Source organism: Serinus canaria, chromosome 1 (genome assembly GCF_022539315.1).
Source record: "Serinus canaria isolate serCan28SL12 chromosome 1, serCan2020, whole genome shotgun sequence".
NCBI classification, from domain to species: Eukaryota; Metazoa; Chordata; class Aves; order Passeriformes; family Fringillidae; genus Serinus; species Serinus canaria.
The window spans coordinates 53,459,513-53,478,931 of record NC_066313.1 but is presented as its reverse complement, the minus strand read 5'-3'; the positions used below and the strand labels follow the sequence as shown (position 1 = coordinate 53,478,931).

Below are 19,419 nucleotides of genomic sequence, written 5' to 3'. Positions count from 1 at the left end.
TACATTCCTCAAAGTGTGTGTTACTTTGGTAAGAAAAAATATTGTACCTGTTTTGGATCCAAAACTTCTAATAAAGTGTGTAGAACATTTTACTGTACTATTTTCAAAGGATAGTTGAAAAATTAACACAGCATCAACTTCGATCTAGAATAATCAAATTTAGTACTTAAATGTCATATGAGATACAGCCTGAAAGAGAAGGAACTTCACTGTAACCTTTATTGTGTGACTGAATTTATATTGTACCTATCTTATTTTTATTTTTTAAAAGTTGTTGGATCGTCATTGCTTCAGATCTAAAAGACTTTTGTGCTTAGGGTACTTGGAGTCTCATTTATTTTCTGTTAGAGTTTCATTTGAAAAAAACACTAATTTTAAAATTCAAAATTTATTTTGAAAAGGCTTTATGAAGCCCCCGAACACTATTTTTTCTCCTTAATTTTGTTCTCCTTAAGCTGAAGAATACAGCCAGTGAATTCATAGAGTTAATAACAGGCAATGTTCTTTCTGATTTCTTTATTAATCAGAAAGAACATTCATCATTGTCCATGTTTATGTGTTTTGGGTCCAAGGTATTCTTGGAAAATAGGAAAAACCACGTGTATCTTTGGAGTTTTTAAGAGCAAGTTGGATTTGCTCCATCCTTTATCACAAACTTTAGCTTCAAGAATTAAATAACTGATTATGTGTAATATATTTCATTAACAGATCTTTTTCATTACAATTGTCTGAAGTGATAAAATGGGGAATATAATTTCCTTAAAAAGAATTTTCAAGGATATAGAACAGAGTGCTGTTGGTATTATATCAGTTGTAATTACAGAATACATGTGTGGAAAATGTATGCACAGAGCAGCAAGTTACAGAAACACAGAGCATTTAAAGAATGAGCAACACTCATGGACTTTCTGCAAATACATTTGCAAAGTTCTGAGGCTGAGTTCAAAGTTGTAGTGGTAAGTTCTCTGTCTCAGGGGAGCAGGAATAAAAACTTGGTCTCTTCTGCAAACTGTGGTTTTGTTCTAGCTCACCTCAGGAGAGGATGTGAGCAGGTCCCACTTGAGCAGGTCACTGCTGGCCCTGCAGAGAAACAGCCATAGTGGTCTTGAGCTGAATTGTGTCTGTGCTTCCTTGAGCAGCAGCTATCTGCAAAGTCATAGACAGGATATGTTTGTTAGATACAAGTGTTTTAGTGTACCAGCCAACAGAGCTGGAAAAATGGGTGAGCTTTTAAGTCAGAAAAAGCTAATGTACTTGAGAGTCTATGCTTTTTTTTTTCAGCTCTGTCAGTTAACATAAATAAAAGATGGTGCCTTGCTTGTTGTTGATCTTGCTTGCTGTAGGCATTCAGTTCAGAAGCTGCATGGTAAAGCAGGGAAGAAGAGTCATGGAAGGAAAGGAAAAAAAGGGCTCTGATATGAGGCTCAGTGTTTCTACAGACTTTGGTGGCTGCAAGGAGGCCCTTGTAGTTTTCAGCTGCCCCAGGGAAGCACAGAGAGTAGTACACTGCAGTGGTGTCAGTGCAAGGAGAGGACTAGTGCCATGAGTAAGACAGGAAAAGAGGACATGTGAATTGTTCTACCTGGCAAACCTCATGTGAGGATATATTCAGCGTGACTACAACTTCTTACAACAGGATGTGGTTATGTTAGATGCTCTGGTATCCTCTTCCATCATAATTTGCAGCTCTTTGGTGAGCAATCTTGTTAACATGTACATTTTTATCATTCTTGGTTTGAGCTGGGACTAGTGTTTCTCTTTTTTTTTTGTCTAGCCATCTGATGAAGATACTATCAGCTTTAATGTTCCAATGTCAGACATTGTGGAAGAAGATCATATTATAAAGGATGATTCAGGTCACCATGCTAACTCAAGAAAAGGTTGGAATGTAAAAACCATGGAAGTTAAATACAGGGAAATTCTGTTGTTGATTCCATGCCTGCCTACTTACCCAGAAGGCTTTGGGCATGCATATGCAGTTGTCTAAAAATGAAAAAAAGTATGTTACTTAGAAAATCTTTACTATACTGAATTGAGTTTGTCTAGTAATTTTCAACAATAATTCCAAAAAACTTCCTACACCTTGTCTCAAGAATTAATAAGATCTGATTCTGACGGGGGGAAAAAAAGTTAAAGGTGGTTTGAGCCATACTATCCTTCAGCTAATATCAAAGTGCAATAAGAGAGTCTATTTCTATAGCTGGACTTAGTTTATACATAAAGCTTTTTTAGTCAGTCAGCATCACCTCTGGAAACAAGTAAATTTCTTTGTATTTTGTGAGAGATCTAATTTTATCCAATTTTTTTAAAGTAACTTATTTTTTCTAAATTATACTATGTACTGATAAACAACAGTTCTCCAAGTTCTGCACATACTAATGATAAATGGCAGAATGAAATCAGGAAGCTGCATATGGAAACCACATGAATAGGAGATGGCATATCCTCAGTGTTACCCACTTTAATGAAGTTCCATGGAGAACTTGCCAGAATTTGGTAGAATATGAAGAGAGGGATTACAGGATTTTATTCTACAGTGTTTATTAGCAAACTGGAGAGGGTAAATCATAGCATCATATCCTTGGAAATAGTATACATAAGCAAAAGATTGGGACAGGCTCTAAATAATTTTGCTGGATGTTTGGTTTGTTACAGCATGGTAACTCTGAAATTGCATTCATTTGCAAGTCACTGCCTAAGACATCTGAATTTCTTAAAATGCTGCACAGTTGTCCAGCTGTGTTCTTATATTGCTACTGGCAAGACAGACTTGATGTAGTTCAAGACTGGCTCCTTCAATGCTTGCTTTGGTGCTTCTGATATACAACTGTGTATACCCAGAGAATGGATTTATTACAACCTAGAAATGAATTGGTATCACTGCTTGCAATGACAAGATCTTAACCTGTTTGAAGTTTTTAATGTGAATTTAAACTTCATTTTTGAAATAATTCTTCAATTTTTTTTTCCATTGCTGTTCCTAGTGGAATTCCATCAAGGATCTTCTCACACGTTTGTCAGTGATAAATCACGAGAAACAGGAAACCAGTTTGATGAACATGATACTCTTACTACTGAATTTATGACCTACATTAAGGCAAGTTTGTGACAATGTTAAGTGGGAGAAAATATTTCTGCTACTTTCATAAGTGCAGAGTAAACAGGAATGATAAACAGCAGATATTTTAATGAATAAGAGACTGCAGCTGATACTGTTTTAAAAATACAGAAAGCAAAAATGGACAGGTAGGTTTAAAATTACTACGATTGATCTAGGACAATTTACCCAGAACTCTGTTTAGGATATGTGAGAGTTATCCTTTAACTATGTTTAAGGCTTTAAGGAAAATGGCAGGTTTTTTCTGTGCTTTATATTTTGAATCGAGTGATTTATTGCTGAAATGAGAGATGACTTTGTGTTAGCTGTGGTGGCTAAGGTTTTGAAGTAATGTTATGGTATTAAAATACATTTTCTCAATTTTTTAAACATTATAGTAGCAGTTGAGAGATCCTTTAAGACAAATTATATCAAATCACCTTCTAGAATAAGTGCCGCATTTTTGTTGCCTTATGTTATGTACCCTTGTTACAGGAAACTATCATGGTCTTGATTCCTGTAAGGTGAAGAAAGATGAAAAAGAATGGCTTTATTCATTCTGCTAGGGATTGTCACTGGGAAATGGGCCATCATTGGAGAGTGTTAGAGAAGCTGGTATACTCTTCAGTGCCACATACAGCAGAATTGGGTAGAATTTATTGGTACAGGATGATGCAACTGATGTGCCAAACACATGACACAAAAGAGGATAAGCCTCTGTTTTCTCCTGTTTCTTCTCTAGAAGTACAAATACATAATCATTCAGAGAGCTTTGTCTTTACTGGCAGCTGAACTACTTCAGTGCTCCTGCCTGTCTGAAATGAAAGAGTTGCAAAGCACCAAGTGGAAGCATAAAAGAGATTCAGGTTTTCAAATAAGTAGCACTTCATATTTATAGGTGTGGGATATCTAATTTGACTACATTGAACCCAAAATAACTGGCTGACTGATATGAATTCCTGGATGCAACTTTTGTTCCAGTTTGTTCCTTTTAAAAAAGATATGATTCATGGCTGTCAAAATTGTCAAATATGAATCCTGTTAATAATTATGCATGAAGTACGTAATTGCCACTGTTTGCATGTTTGGAATTTCCTTGCTTTGTAAACAAATCTGGCTGCAGTAGGAGAGCAAGGAGAAGGAGAGTTGGGATCGTGCTTAATTGAAGCATTGTTTCTATATGCCAGAAAGTCACAAATGGAATCTGGGACATAGAACAAAGAATTGTTATGCTGCTTGACTTTCTTTTCACAGTTAAGAGAGGGTAAGGGCTGTTGACCTCAATAAAATCTTCTGAACAGAAAATCTTGTAATCAGTGTCTTAAAAGGGGGTAGAGTAAGGAATGGAGCCGAAGTGTTGGATTGCTTCAACCAGCCAACCTAAAATGTTACATAAATTAGGTCAGTGCTGAGTCGGAAAGTGAAATTTATCTGCCTACTTAATTGCAAAGTTCGGTTCTCATTATCGCTTTTGTCTGCTTACAGAGCAGAGCAGCAGAGTGTGATGAATTATTGAGAATAGAAGAGGACACGCAATGGCAAGCAGACGAAATGTGAGTATTTTTTATTTATCTATTAATAATTAGCTATGTCTTTTTATTCGTTTGACCAGGACTGGTATGACTTTGCTGTTTAATAATTCTGTAGATTTGGAGGCAAGACAATAACATAGCCTTGCATATTGTGTGTGCTCAGTGTTTTACGTTTTATTGTTAAATAGAGTGGATGTTATATTACAACTAATTAATTTGTATTCCCCAATACCTTTTATCTGTGTAGAATGCAGTCTTTTTTAATTCGGTACTTAGATATTTTGTTTATTAAAGGCATTGCTGAAAAAAAATCAAAACTTGCAAGATCTAAATTTAATGTAAATTTTAAAAATCAATTTTATTAGAAAACATATCTTATTCTTTTTCTTACTTGTCATAATTTTAACCTTGAAGCAATCATAAGTTTATAGATATTAATTTCAGAGTGGAAAAAATGAACATCAGTTGCTAAGTGCATAAGGAAAGCAAATTCAACATGACTGTACTGTAAAGTTGTCACTCATCAGAACAGTGTAGTGCTATATGGTATTAAAAAAAGACCCAAACCTGAAGGGAGGAAAGAATAAATACTTTCTGAAATAGCCTTATTGGCAGAACTAATGGGAGATTATATTTCTAATCCCCAAAAAGAACTATAAATGTTGAAAAGCAAAAGAAAGCAATCTGGCCCTTATAAAAACTCATTGTATTTACTGTTTGTGCTGAAATAGTACATGGGATGAGTGCCTTTAAGAGTCAGATATTGGTAAATAAATGTTCAGCTCTAGAAGTCATTCTGTTTAATTGAATGCTAGAAGTTTTACTTCATCACATTTATGTATGTATGTATTAGACTGGGGGCTTTGTTAAGGACAAAGTGTTGGAGAGTTTTTTTCAGAAGGAGCTCTTTATCCATAAATTCAGCACATCCCAGTGTGCAGAGAGGCTGTTTTTCCCCCTGTAGTATTTGCATGCCAGTTGGAAGGTGGACCTCACACTGAAATTCAGATTACCCATGATAATTGCCGTTGTACCTTTTTTTTGAATGTTTTTGTTTTCTGTTATAGAATAAATTTATCAGAAGAACAAACTATTGATATAGCAATGATAGAACAACTAAGAGAAGCTGTAGATTTATTACAAGATTCCAACAGGTATGCTTACAGTAGCTGATATATAGTAGTATAATAATATAATGTAATATATTTTAATTTTTTTGTGAATTACATTAGAATTCTCTTTTAACTGACAGCTGAAAGCTCTCTGGAGTTACCAAGTGCTTTGTTAGCATACCAGTATGTGCAAGGTAGTTAAGAAGGAAACTTAAACTCTCTATTGAGTATCTAGACAAGATTCCCAGTACATTAAGAAGGTATAAAAGAAACCAGAGTTGAGGACACCCCTTAACCAGTCATCTCATGTATCCTATTGTGATTATCTGAAGTTTTGTCTAGGATTGTCACATTTCTTTTAGGGACTATAAATTTTCCTCTTACTCATGCTTGGTATATATTGTTGGAACAAGAAGGGCTTCTGGGCCCTCATCATGCCAATTCAATGAAGCATGTAAAGGAGGTGCCTGAATTAGTGGTGGAGTTTCTTTAGTTTTCTGAAATCCAAAGAAGGAAGAGGCAAAGAACGTTATTTATATTTCCCCTGACTACAGAAGGCAGGTTTTTATAATTTAGATGCCCATTTTAAGTGGCCAAAGTCACATAGAATGGCTCTGGAACTGTGGTTAAACAAAAGAATAAGTATTTAAAAGAAAGCAAGTGATTGCCCTACTGGAAAAGTATGACAATAGTGGTGCCTGTAGCTCTGTCCGGATGCTTGCTATTGCTTTTCTTAGTGTAATCACCTTCAGAAATTAAATTCATTTCAAAACTCATTTTAATTCTTACTTCTATGAAGTAGCTGGTTTGCAGCTTCATTTCTCTGAAGATTGGAAATCTCCATGTCGCTTCAGCCTTAAGTATGCTTGGTTCTCTTTCCTCCCTTGATAGCTACTTGCTTTTGTGACTACACTGTTCTTTACTTTAAATGCCTGTTTTGAACTGCTTTTTCACCTTAGCAGACTTTTGTACTTTTAGGACAGAAATTATTTCCTGCTAGTATTTCTAAAGAGACAGCTGGTTTTATTTTTCATCATGGAAAGAATACATGAACGTTTGAATCATACACTAAATACTTGAATCAAAAATATTTTGGTTTAATAAAATGTAAAATTAGGAAATAAACAATTAGGAAATCTCTTTAGTTCCTTTAGCTTCCTAGTACCATTACTTCTGCATCTCATATGAGTCTTATTACTTTTTTGGAAGAGTCTTGTAGTTAAAAAAGGAAAGTGTTTGTTTTGGAAAAAACACTAGAAAATATTTTTGTTGTTAGCCTGATAAATTTTGTCTTCTTTTTTTTTTTTTGTTTCCAGACATTTTCCTAATATTTCCTACATGTTTCGGTACTTCTATCAAATCAAGACAGTCAATAAAATACAGAAAATGTATTTTTTGTTTACACACAGATATACTTTCATTAGTAATACTACAGTAAATTTCAAAAATTACTTTTAGAAGTGGCTAATCGTGTCATGTATGTCTGTATTTCTCTACTGTTGTTTTTACAGCGTGTTGGGGGGTTTGTGGCTGTACTTTTCTTTTTCTAATCTTATCATATGAGCATTTATATTTAATTTTCTGAGCACCATATAGGCTTTTGAATGTACATCTCCTGTGTTTTAGCATCCAGTCCTAAGCAACAAGATAAATTTGAGTACCCAGTACTTGTCAAATGATGCCATAGACTTTCAGTCCTCTGAGCCATGGGCTCCTCATGAATTTTTTTTAATAATTACTGGATTTTATCCCATTTTGTTTTATACGTGTTTTATATAAAGCAGTGTGAGAATTTATTTTTTCTCATACTCAAGACGTTTTATGTCCAGAAAGGAATGTAAATACTTTTGTTGCTCCTTATTTTAAGATGCACTAAATTTGTGTTTGCTTTTAACTTACAACTGTTAACATGCTCTAGATTTAACTTTTTCCAGTTTGCTTTGTGCATCTGTATAATTCTGGTGGCTTAGTCAAGGTAACCTGGTTGTAATAGCTGACTCTATCCAGGACAATCCTTATCTCACACTGAAAGCCCTTTAGGAGAAAACACTGTAGGGGCTGGAGCCGTTGGTGATTCTGGTATGCTTAATGTGCACTGGCTGGAATTCTTTCAGGCTGTTTTTGCTAGTGGGTATGATTACTAAACTTGTTAAATGCTTGTCCAGTTACTGTTTCCAGTGTTCTGCAGAATTTAAATCTGCATACCCTATTACACATAGGCAGCATTTTGTTTCTGGGAAGAGATTTCAAATTCAACCTTTTTCAATATTTTCGATGTTTATATTGTATTTCTATATTTGCTTTCCTATATTTCCTGCTTTCTTTCACTTTCTGTTTCACTGCTTTTTTTTCAGCCACTGTAAATTAAGTGGAAATATCTAGGCAGAGCTGTGGCTTCTATTTGAACACTGCGTTCTAGAGGTTAGAAATACAGAAATCTGCAGGCTTCTTGATAACAGCATGGTTGTTTGTAATAAACAGGTCCTTTTGTTTTGATAGAAACCATTGCTCAGGGTGGTACTTTGCAAATGAAATCATGAATGATGCTTCAGACTGAACTGAAGCATCAGGACATTTCCAAAAGCTCTTAAGAAGTGACACTGAACTGGTAAAAATGATAACTATAAAAGTATTTAGTGTATATATTTGTTTGAAATTAAATATTGAACATAATGGTTGACAAAGTTATAGCCCAGTACAATGTTTTTATTTCAAACCTTGCAGATTAAGCATGGATATTTCAGAGAGCAGTGCTGTGAATCTGTATCCCACAGAACCAGCAACAGTTTTAGAATTTCATGAGTCTACAGTAAAGTGTGTTTATATACCTTCTTTAGAAAAAAAAAAAATTGTTAGATGCATCATGTTAAGTCGCTGCACAATGAATTACATATTTGCCTTTGTCTTTATGCATAGTGGTCAAATACAGATGGACATGTCTTCTCTTGGTCAGGTATGTTAAATGAGTGTATAATTGCAAAATATTCTGGGGTGGGGGGAAAGACAGAAAATGAACCCACAATTTCATCAATTGGTAATCTGCCAAGTAGGGAAGGTAAAAAGTAAGTAGGCTGAAGGGCAAAGCTAATTCTTCTTTAACATATTTATGGAATTTATCTGGGGTTAGTTTGTTTATTTTTGTCTCTGTGTGTGTCTGGTTTCTCTAGATGTAAAGTTTTTCTGTGTTTATCTGTTATTTTTTCATTTTAGTTTCCCCATCCTGTCTCCTTGTATGTCAGTTCAGCTATGCATCGTCAGCTACCATTAGACTCCCCCAACACCAAATCTCCACCTTTTGGTTTAGGAAAACAGTATATTCATTAAGAGTAACCCCAAAATAATTTGTAAAATAAATATTAATGGTTTTCTAGAGTACTGTCACTATAGTTACAGAGAGTATAGTTAAAGTATGGGGTTTGAGTTTTACAGTGTGATATATGTTGCTTATTATTTGTTCTGTATCCTGTCCGGTGAAATGATGCTTTCTATGAAGTAGTTGGTTTAGATTTACACTGTCCACTTGTTAGTGCTGGAACAGCACTTACATAGTATCTATTTGCTTTTCTGTCTGCTTTTCATCACAGTATTTGTAATAAATACTTCAAGGTAATGCTATGCCAAAAAAAAAAAAATCTATTTCCAGTAGTACAGACAGAAGAGTTATTTACCTTACAGAGAGAAATTTCTGAAGAGGAACTGGAATTCCAGAGGAGGAGGGAGTTGATTATGGAGAAAGCAAAGCCTGAAGCAAGACCTTGTGAACAGGGTGAAAAATGGTCATTGAGCCAGGTATGGAAGTGTCCTGATGCAATAAATGTGGAAACATTTGGAATGGATCATTGCATTCTGTCAATTTGTGTGTGGAGATAATGGCTTTAGGCCCAGTGTGGAGATTGGGCTTTTTTTTGGCTTAGCATGAATCTCAAGGTTTGACTGTAAATGGAAAGTTGATTAAGACCCATCCCTTTGGAAAGAACTTATATAATAAATATATCCAATAAAAGCATAGGAGTTGCAGGGGTTGCATTCCGCTGGAAAAAATGTTGTCTCAAAGTTAGATCTTCAAGAAAATGAAGTACCTGGCTCCTTTTCTCCCCTTACCCCAAATATTCTTTTGTAGTTTTCTAAGTTTATGTTAACAGCAGGTTTTTTATTGTATTTAATATTGCAAACAGACTGTATATATGTTGTGATGATAATTTTTAAAGTTTGAAAATATTTTAAGATTTGTACGTCGTAATGATCCAGAAATGAAGAGCTACAAAAAAACCTTAAATAAGGACATGGTGAGAATAAAATTACAGAAGATGCTGTCTATATTGGCAGTACCCTAATATTGTCTGTTCTATCTGGAAATAGTTTTTTTTTCCTTTATCTTGATGCTTTTCAAATATTCATATGTATATATTCATATGTATATTCATCATAATATCAAATACTGCTCTGATAAAGCTCTGTGAATGTTGGGACCTAATGTTCCAGGTGCTCTCTTGTGTTTCCATGTTTTGTCAATTAAAAAATATTGACCCTAGGGAAGTTGTTTTGGACTGAATTATAATTTACTTACGCCAGTTTTCTTTCTGCTGAGTTATGATCACTGCTGAATTAATGATTTTGTTTCATATTTATCAATGTGGTGTACATGTTTCCTATGTAACTGTAACAGAAGTAGTAACAAAAGGTATGTTATGTTGTAATTATAAATGTAATTGTTTACCAAATACCTCTCTCTTTAAATCTGTTTTGGAAGTCTAGATTTGCAAATGAAACCTTTGTGATAGTTTAATTAAAAGGAATATGCTGCATTTTAACCAACAAACATTAAAATCTTATAAATGCACTTATACTCCCTTAGTATTGAAGCAAAAAATTAATGACAAATCTGTGTGAATTGTTTCCCCATACTTTTAAAAAAAGTTCTTCAGCTAGCAATATAAGTATTTATTATTCATGCAAATTATTCATTTCAGAAACAAAATTAAGTATTAATGTGTATCTGACTATAATTAGTAAAATTTCCCATTGCAGTGTGTCACTAATATAGGTTCTGAAATGTTTTTTGTCTTTTCTTTTTTTTTTTACTTTCCAAACATGCAGAATGATCTAATTGTTTGGAACACAAGTGGTCAGACCTCTCACAATGAGGTAAGATGTCATTTGTTTGTCTCTTATATATTTTATATTAATTTTTCATATACTAAATGAAACATACCTGATGACTGAGATTGACATCAGAAACGAATATGTGGTTTGCTTGGCATGTGGTTTAATCTTCTCATCTCAGAGATTTACTAGGGTATAAAGAAATGCTTTCTGATCAGTTTGTTTCAGAGTTATGCAGTTTAGTATAAAACATTTAATTTTTTACATTTTTTCTGTTCAGACTCAGGTTGTTTGTTTTTTTTTTAATTCTTCCTTGTTCAACAAGATTTTCTGTTGATTTCAGTGCAGTTTCTTTTTGGACAGTTTTGTCATGTCCTTGATTAGTTTTCAGAGAGGAATCTAATTTTATTGATTCTGTAGCTTTCTAGTGTAAATCTCATTGGAAGATCAAAAAGGCAAAAACCATATGGAGCTCCTAATGGAGATTATTTACCTTTTTTTTTTTTTTTTTTTTTTTTTTTGGTACAGAAATAAGCCTTCTCTCTCTATATTGTATTGGGCATAAGCAGATTGCAAATTTGTGAGCACCCAGCCACCAGTCTTGGTGATGGGAATTCTGTAGTTACCAGCTCCCAGTGGAATCACTTTTTAAGTGGGATTCCCATTATGGGGTTTGGTCATAGGACTCTTTCTGTGTTGCCGTTGGTGGTATGATGCTGCTCCATTCTTCCTGCTGCAACTCTTAGCCTAGTTCAGGGTCAGGCGAGATCCTGCTCTGAGGCATAAGCCTAATTTCCTCTTTTCTTTTTTTGACACAGAAATTCAGTGTTGAATGAAAAGTACCACACAGAATAGTAGTTAATTTTGTGAAAGAAACAAACATGTCTAAGGAAAAAACATGCCTTTGCTTTGCTTTTTCAAATGTACTCTGCCACAAAATGTATGTTTGATGGAACCAAGTGATGACATGGGAGAAAACTGATAAATAACTGTGCTTATTTATAACTAGGGGGAATATCTTGCTGTCTTTTGTCAGAAACCCATCTTTTCTAACAGAGAAATAGGGTGCAATAAAAAAGGGAGATTATCATAGGTTTGGGATTATATTGTGATCAGGTTATGGGAATAGTTATAACATGCAGTAGTATTATTTTTGCATGGTCAGATATGCTGAGATATATTCTGGGTGTTATTCTAACTCTGATGTATGTTCTCAAATTAAACAGAATAAGGATAAAAGTCCAGCAATGTCTCCTACTACAAACACCGCAATCCCTTTTGGCCTGAAGCCACGATCAGGTAATGTGAGAAACCAGTTTGTGTGTACTGGTTTGGGGTTTTTTACATCTCTGTTATGATTAGATATCTCTATTTCTCCCCCTTAAGAAGTAAGCAATGTAACATTTTCCATACAGTTAGAAGAAGCTTAGAACATTTTAAGGTTCTCTAGTTTTGAATGTAAAAGTTCTTTATTTGGCACATTATCTATGGATCAATTTTCATCCATTACTAGTAAATTGGGTGGTTTTTAAAGTTATATGTATATTAAAAATGTGTTTGGATATAACTACACATATTTTATATACATATACATATTTATCATCTGTGCTGACATACTAATAGAAATAAGATTGTTTGCTTGATTGGCATGTGGTGATACAGTTTAGATTTTGTTCAGTTAAATATGTGAATAACTAGGCTATATTGGAAAACATTTGTGTTGCTCTGAAAATTTTTCACTTCATTGAGTCTGTCAGTAGTTAGGCTTGAGTAAAGATCATGCATTGTGGAAAGGTTACATCTTTACTTCAGCCAGCAACTGAGTTCAATGAATTTGCAATGCACTGTAGCTACATAACCACCAGTCTTTTAACAAGCAGCAGTTTATTTGAAAACAAACAAACTAAAATTAAAAATAAGTAACAACAAAAAACCTCCCAAACTTAGAGATGTATTTGAGGGCTTGGATAGAAGCTTCCTTTAAAAACTGGATTAGCGACATGATTTAATTCCGTTTTTGTCTTCTCTGTGTGGAGGTATCCATATTAAGTCATGCCATATCACCTCTAATGAGTGGCTGTAGGTTTTCAGTACGTTTCAGCATGCTAAGACCATAGTTCTGGTTTCTCTCATTCACCACAAATGCTTTTAATCAAGTGATGGTAAACCCCTACAAGCTTGTAGTTTCCATAACAAAATACTTGGTAACAATGGCAGCAGTTTGTGAAACTGCTGGTGAAACATTGTGAAAATGTTTATGAAATTGTACCCATAGATTTAGTTGGTTTTTGTTGTTTTGTTTGATTTTTTTTTAAGTATTAGAAAGCTGTTTTTATGAAGGAATATACTTCAAGTTTCTCATGTAGTTGTGATATATATTTAGATAGATCTGTTCAACTGCATTTCTTTGGTGGTTGGAATGTTAAACTCAGTCTTTCTTGTTACTGATGATTTAGAAATGTTGATATTTCTACATACGTTTAAAATACATGTTAAATGATGAGCAAATGGGTCCTTTCAGGATCTGTTGAAAATAAAACATTGAGTAATATTGCATAGTCCAGTAGTAATATTGCAATATCACTGTCAGGACAAAAAACGAAATGAGCCCAGGCCATGTTGCTGCTTTCACAGGATGTGGGCTGTGTTCTGAGCCCACAATGAAATCTGCTGGGGATTGGAAGTTGCTTTGTGGAAGAATAAGCAAGACTGTGACTTCTTGTTCAAGCGTTAGTTTAACATGCACTTTTGAATCTTGGCATACTGTGCCGGAGTTTCTTATACTTAATGACTAGAGTAGGTCCAGGTGAAATAGCCTAGTGACAGTTTTTTTGAGAGAATTTCTAGAAAGAGTGGATTGCAATCTTTGCAACAAAATCTCCCAAATCCCTTGATTCAAGACCAGATGTGTACAAGTCCTGCACTTCATCCTTTTTTTATATATTGCAGCTGTGTATAGTCTCTTTGAATACCAAAGTCAATTGGTTAGACCATGCTGATTTTCTGCGCTATACTAATTAAAGTTCATATATTCTAAAATCTTTGAGCATGCCAATAGTGGAGTGTCTTTTGGCCACGTTGTGGTTGTGTTAAACTTGATAATGTGAATTTGTTTTCTTTTCCATATGAGGTACTACAGGCACTAAGATAGACCCATTACTGCACAGTTTTTCACCTGAGCATGTCTAGCTTCAGTCATTTTACCTTAAATTTATACCCTGTAGGATAAGGGAACTTGGAAATAGTAAAACTTTATTTCCAGTTTCAGATAAAAATACAGTATATTAGTGTTGTAGCACCATGTAGCAAAATAAAACCTTGCAAAGGCATAGTAAAACTGCATATTGTTTCATCTTCTGCTGTTTTGCTAACACATAAGAAATACTTACAGATGGAAGTAGTACATGTCAGAGAATACTGGCATGTTTGTGAAGCCTACATGTTTTTCCTTTTAAAGCTGCTTTTCTTGGCAGGTCTGTAGTTTCTTCATTATACTTCCTTTAAAACTTTGTACAAGTTTTATGCATTTGAACCATTCTACCACTGGCTGGAATTTGTACTTGCTAATTATATACTGCTTTATTGTCATAGACCTGAGCTACCGAAGAGGTCCAGCATTTCTGTGACCCAGGAAGCTTTTTCAGCTTAGTTTGTAGTGTATTTTAATAGGCTTTTTTCACTTCAGTTCTTAATGGCCTTCAGGGAAATGCTAAAACTTACTGGAAATGTAAGCTCTAATGAAGTCAAATAGTTCTAATGACTTCTAGCCATTTAACTTTGTTAGAGCTTCCATTTGAATTAATTGGCTCTATAAATCTCTTAAATCCAAGTGCAACATTAAAAGGACATTGAAGTGTTCTAACTAAAATGTGTCCACCATGCTCAGTGGAAAAAATAGTGGCAAATTTTCAATGAAAATATATGCAACTGTATTTTTTCTGAAATTTGAGAGTTTATTTTCTCTGTGTTTATTTTCATCTATTTAAAATGAATGTTGCTTTCTATTTGACTTTCCATCTTCCTCATAATTTTATAATGGTTTATGTCTCTTGGAAAGGTGAAAGTAAACTATTCTAGACTTGTGGTAAAGATTCCAGTTTTTTGAAGTACACACACAAATATAAGTGCTTCCAGAGAACAAACCACAGTGTCTTAAGCTTCTGTGTTAATACATACTGATATGTGTTCAGGACTGAAGGTCCTTTTATACTTTAATTTTTAAGCTAGGCAAAACATCGGGGAAATTCATATCTGATGGCTGACAGAACCCAAAGTACCCAAAGAAAATATTTTGAAAAGTAATGAATGTGTTTACATTTCATGAAAGATTTTTTCCAAGGGTCAGAAGTTTACATTGAATGTAAAAAGGATTTTTTAATTTTTCAGATTATTTCCTTCTGTATTTTAAATATTTTCAGAGAGTATGGACTTTTCAAATTCATATTAATTTTGAAAATCATAAAAAATCCCATTGAACAGAAACAATTTTCTTAGAGCTTAGTTCTTCCTCTTGGGAAGTGCATTAGCTCTCTGAAAAGGAATCGCTCAAAATAGCAAATAAATTTAAATTCTCCCTCCTTCATCCATGAATTGATTAAAATGTTCAAAGTGGTGCTAATTGTTGAAATTGAGAGTTGCCAAGGTCTTCTGTTATCTTTAATATGCTAGACCTTCAAGTCTGGCTTGAAGCAGACATTAGAACAGCTTCTAATACATCTTGCAATCAAGAGCTGTTCTTCCTTTGTGTTGTGCCATTTCTACATCACTGTGTTTCTTAGTTTCTGCTGAAAAAAGTGACAGCAACAAAGACAAAAAAATTTCTCTTGTCCGAGGCTGAAGCAAGCACTGACAAAACTCGAAGTCACAAAGCACTTCGTATTCTGAAGTGAAAAATTGTTCCCTTGCAACTGTTCACGTAGCATGGCATTACTTGTGAATCTAGTGCCTTCAGTTTGGGTGACTTGTAAAGAACTTTAAGCACAATGTTGGTATCTATGCTGGACATGCTTCTATTTCAAGTTAGTTGGAACATAAAATGATCAATGAAACTTGACAGTGTTTTTCTCTCATTTGAGTACTCATTACTGTCTTTCTATCTCTGGATATTTGTTTTCATTCCTAACTGCATTTATCTGTGTACTTTGGAAAATACACAGTTGAGAATCCCAATTGCTACCAGAGTCAGACTGTTTACTTTTTGCCATAAATCTGTGTACTGTTACCTAGTGTTGACTCAGAGTTTAAGTTGTGCTGACTCTGAAGTTCAGCTGGTGTCAAAATAGCCAGAACCAGTGACCCAACCTTGGGAAATTCTAAAGAGAGAGAGCTGTGGAACTCTAAAAAGAAGTTTAAGGTGAAATTTTATATGACACAGTCTGAATTATTGTCATATTAATACAGATTCCAAATCTGTGGAAAGGAGAAATCCTACAGGAATAAATTCCTTCTGAATATTAGTTGGGAATGTTAGAAAAGAGGGACTTTCTGTGCTTACTGAAACTTTACTTTGGACTTTCTTCTAATATTTGAATGGGTTTAGTTGCTTTTAGATCTACACAGCAATCTTGAATTGATTTGTCTTTATGGTTTAGCATTTAGAGCAGAGGTAGTGTATAGACTCTAGTTTGGTCTGAGGAACATGAATGTTACTTGTGTGTAGGATTCAGTAGATAAATGTGAAGATACATGTAGAAAAACAAGAAATGAGTGATTTTTTTTTTTTTTTTTTTTTTGCGGAAGTGATAAGTAACGTGATCACATACAGAAAGAGTTCATTAGGAGAAACATCACTGTGAAAGGCAGAAAAGAGATTTAAATCCCTGTCAGAAAATAGGAAACCAGTGTGAAGCTTTGAAAGGATGCTGAAGAGATCCAGGAAGGAGATATTTTAAGGGTGTCAGTATCCAGTTCTGAAACAGTGTAGAGTGGGGGTTTGAGGAAAGCTTGGGCAGAAATCCTTGCCACAATTGAGACAAGAGATAGAACTGCAGAGTAGACGTGGTGGGGAAGGGAAATAATTTCTGCTGAAGGATCTGAGGATCAGTAAGAGATGGTGTTCTAACTAGTTAAAGAAGAGGAGGCAGAATGGATAGGGAGAACAGGAGCTTTATTGCTGCCCCAGTTTAGCTCTATAATGAGTTAATGAGTGGTCATGAACTGTAGGCATGACATGTGGCACCACTGTCATGTGGTGAATAGTCTGCAGACTGTTGCAGCTTCTGTGGAAATGTACAGTTTTGTGTACTTCAGGGACCTCAGTCAAATAATTAATGATGCTGTGTTTGTTAGAAGACCGTGGTGCAAGTTTGCCAAAGCTTGTTGTGCAAAATTAGGATCAGCCTTTAGGGGGTATTCTATGCCTATTCTTGTCCCTGGGAAGCCTCTCTAAAAGTTGTGGAGGATCAGTACTTAGATAGCATGGTGGACCCATTGTAGATTTGAATTTTTTGCTGGGGGAGTTAGCAAGAAAAAAAGGTAGCACTTCATTTATTAATAAGTGAATTAAAATGAAAAGAAAACATCTGTGGTACTTATTGAATATTCTTCAACAAAATGAGAAGTGATATCCAAGTGATAATGTAGCTGCTACTTCCAAAATCAGCTGGGAAATTGTAATGTAACAATATTTTCATATGGATGTGTAAATGTTCTTTGTCTTTGTGGGAAGTGTTCTTATTACGTAGTTACACAAATATATAAAAATCGTGATTCTGTGGTAGTTTCCTTCTTGAAACTTCACAGCTGGTATATTTACCTCCTGACTCAGAGTAAAGGTTTTTATCAGGCTATAAGGTAAAATCTATGGGTACTTTTTCTTAAAACTTGGTTGTAACAAGTTGTGAAGTGCTATGGTTACAATGATCTTGCTAAGCTTAACAGCCTTAACTGCACATATAATGTATGATTTGCAAGTACTAACATTTAACTCTTCGTTCTTTTTATTCTGCACCATCTTTCATTCTTTTCTCAAAATATATGCATTTTGTATTAATCACCTTTGAATTACATCTTTGCCATTACCATACAATCCTAATGCCATATATTAAATGCTGCTGCCCACTTTTATCCCCACTCTGGTCCTTATTACCACCATGGTTGGACTGGTTATCACTCCTCTCCAGCAGACCCATCCCTCAGTTTTCCTCCTATCTCCTTCAACACACTTACACAGGCACAAACATGGGACAACTTTAGCTACAGTATCCCATCTGAAGGAGACAGTGACAATGGTAGGTGTTCCATATATAATTTACTTTACTTGTTTTCAGAAACATGAGTATGTGGTGAATGCCCCACGGGACTAAGGACAAAAGACAATGCTCTCCAGGGGATATTTATAAGACTAAATTCCTCAGAGGATGCACTTTAATTTGCTCTGGAAGATGTAGTATCAAAAGTCAGAGTGAAGCTTCACTCTTTTCTACTCTGGCAAAACAGCTTTTCCCATGATATCAATTCCAAGAACTATTTTCAGTGTGGGTTTATTTACTTGCTTTATTTTCAAGAGTTGTTGATCAAACAGCAGTTAATCTTGCTGCTCTCTCTTCTTCATTTATTATTTAATATTTTTTTAAAGTTACTTAACAATTAAAATATCCTGGTTCGATCTGCATTTATTGGTGCAGGTGCATAACTAGCATAATAGAAGAATCCATAAAGATACAAAGCTGGAACAATCAGCTAAGCAAAGATAGTGATTTCTGTCCAATAGAAACTGTTGTTAATAAGCTGTTCACAGTGAAGGTCAGGTACATTAGTGGACTTTAGTTACTGCTGCTTTTGTTTAGTTTTTCTCCAGGGTTTTGTTGTCGTAATACACTGAGGCACAGCACTAATATGCAAATGGGCCACGTTTTGCCCTGAAGTGGAAAGGTGTTTCGATATTAAAAGGTTGTGAAACTTTCAAAAGCATCAGATTGAAACCAAGGTCACAAATATTGAATGATAAATGCAAACATTTAGCTTACAGTTAAGGAAAATTTCCTCTCTGACTATTCAGGTGCCACTCTGGAAGTCACACTTGTACCACCCAAGGCTTCAGGACTGAAGCCTCTTTACAAGAGGGCATTTCGTTCTTAGTTCAGGTCTTTATTGAGAGTATTTCCTATTTGCCTCAATGCTCTTGATTATGAAACCATAAAAGATAGCATGTGTAAGGAATCAGCTCCATAAGGGAAGTGAGTGTGGAATATAAGAATTCTGATACTGGTAACTTGAAAAAGCTGAATTTAGTTCACAGTGGTCTGAAGCTAAGTTAACGTTTCACTGATGAATAGTGTAACAGAGAAACCTAGAGGTGCTTCTTCTATCAGTGCAGAATTTGATCTGTGTTTACATGTATTTTTTAGTGTTTTAATCTTCTGAATGAAAGGAGGGGCACAGGCCAGCTTGTGCATTAAGTGATTCCTATCACTCAAATCTTCAGCCAAATGGAAATGTTAGCATTTGTCTAGGAGTGTTATAGCAGAACAGCTGCATATTTTTTTTAATTGGGGCTGTTGCATTTCTCTTACTTAAATTTAGCCTGAATAAGTCAATCAAAGAGAAAAGTAATTATGAACTTTTAGCCTTACTT

At 34.7% G+C, this 19,419-nt stretch overlaps 1 protein-coding gene across 3 annotated transcripts in view; it reads left to right on the top strand.

The window, feature by feature from the left end:
- Positions 1-19,419, top strand: part of LRCH1 (leucine rich repeats and calponin homology domain containing 1) — a 114,066-nt gene that overhangs the window by 66,948 nt on the left and 27,699 nt on the right. For 2 of the 3 annotated variants that reach the window (XR_007776642.1, XM_050970240.1), the window contains exons 8-15: positions 1,775-1,880; positions 2,985-3,097; positions 4,583-4,650; positions 5,697-5,783; positions 8,658-8,694; positions 9,417-9,530; positions 10,839-10,886; positions 12,071-12,143. Coding sequence is in view for 2 of the 3 variants with exons in the window: in XM_050970240.1 (XP_050826197.1) it covers positions 1,775-1,880; positions 2,985-3,097; positions 4,583-4,650; positions 5,697-5,783; positions 8,658-8,694; positions 9,417-9,530; positions 10,839-10,886; positions 12,071-12,143 (646 nt within the window). In the remaining variant the exon portion in view is untranslated. The remainder of the gene's footprint in view (positions 1-1,774; positions 1,881-2,984; positions 3,098-4,582; positions 4,651-5,696; positions 5,784-8,657; positions 8,695-9,416; positions 9,531-10,838; positions 10,887-12,070; positions 12,144-19,419) is intronic. The other variant, XM_050970244.1, reaches the window with a different exon arrangement.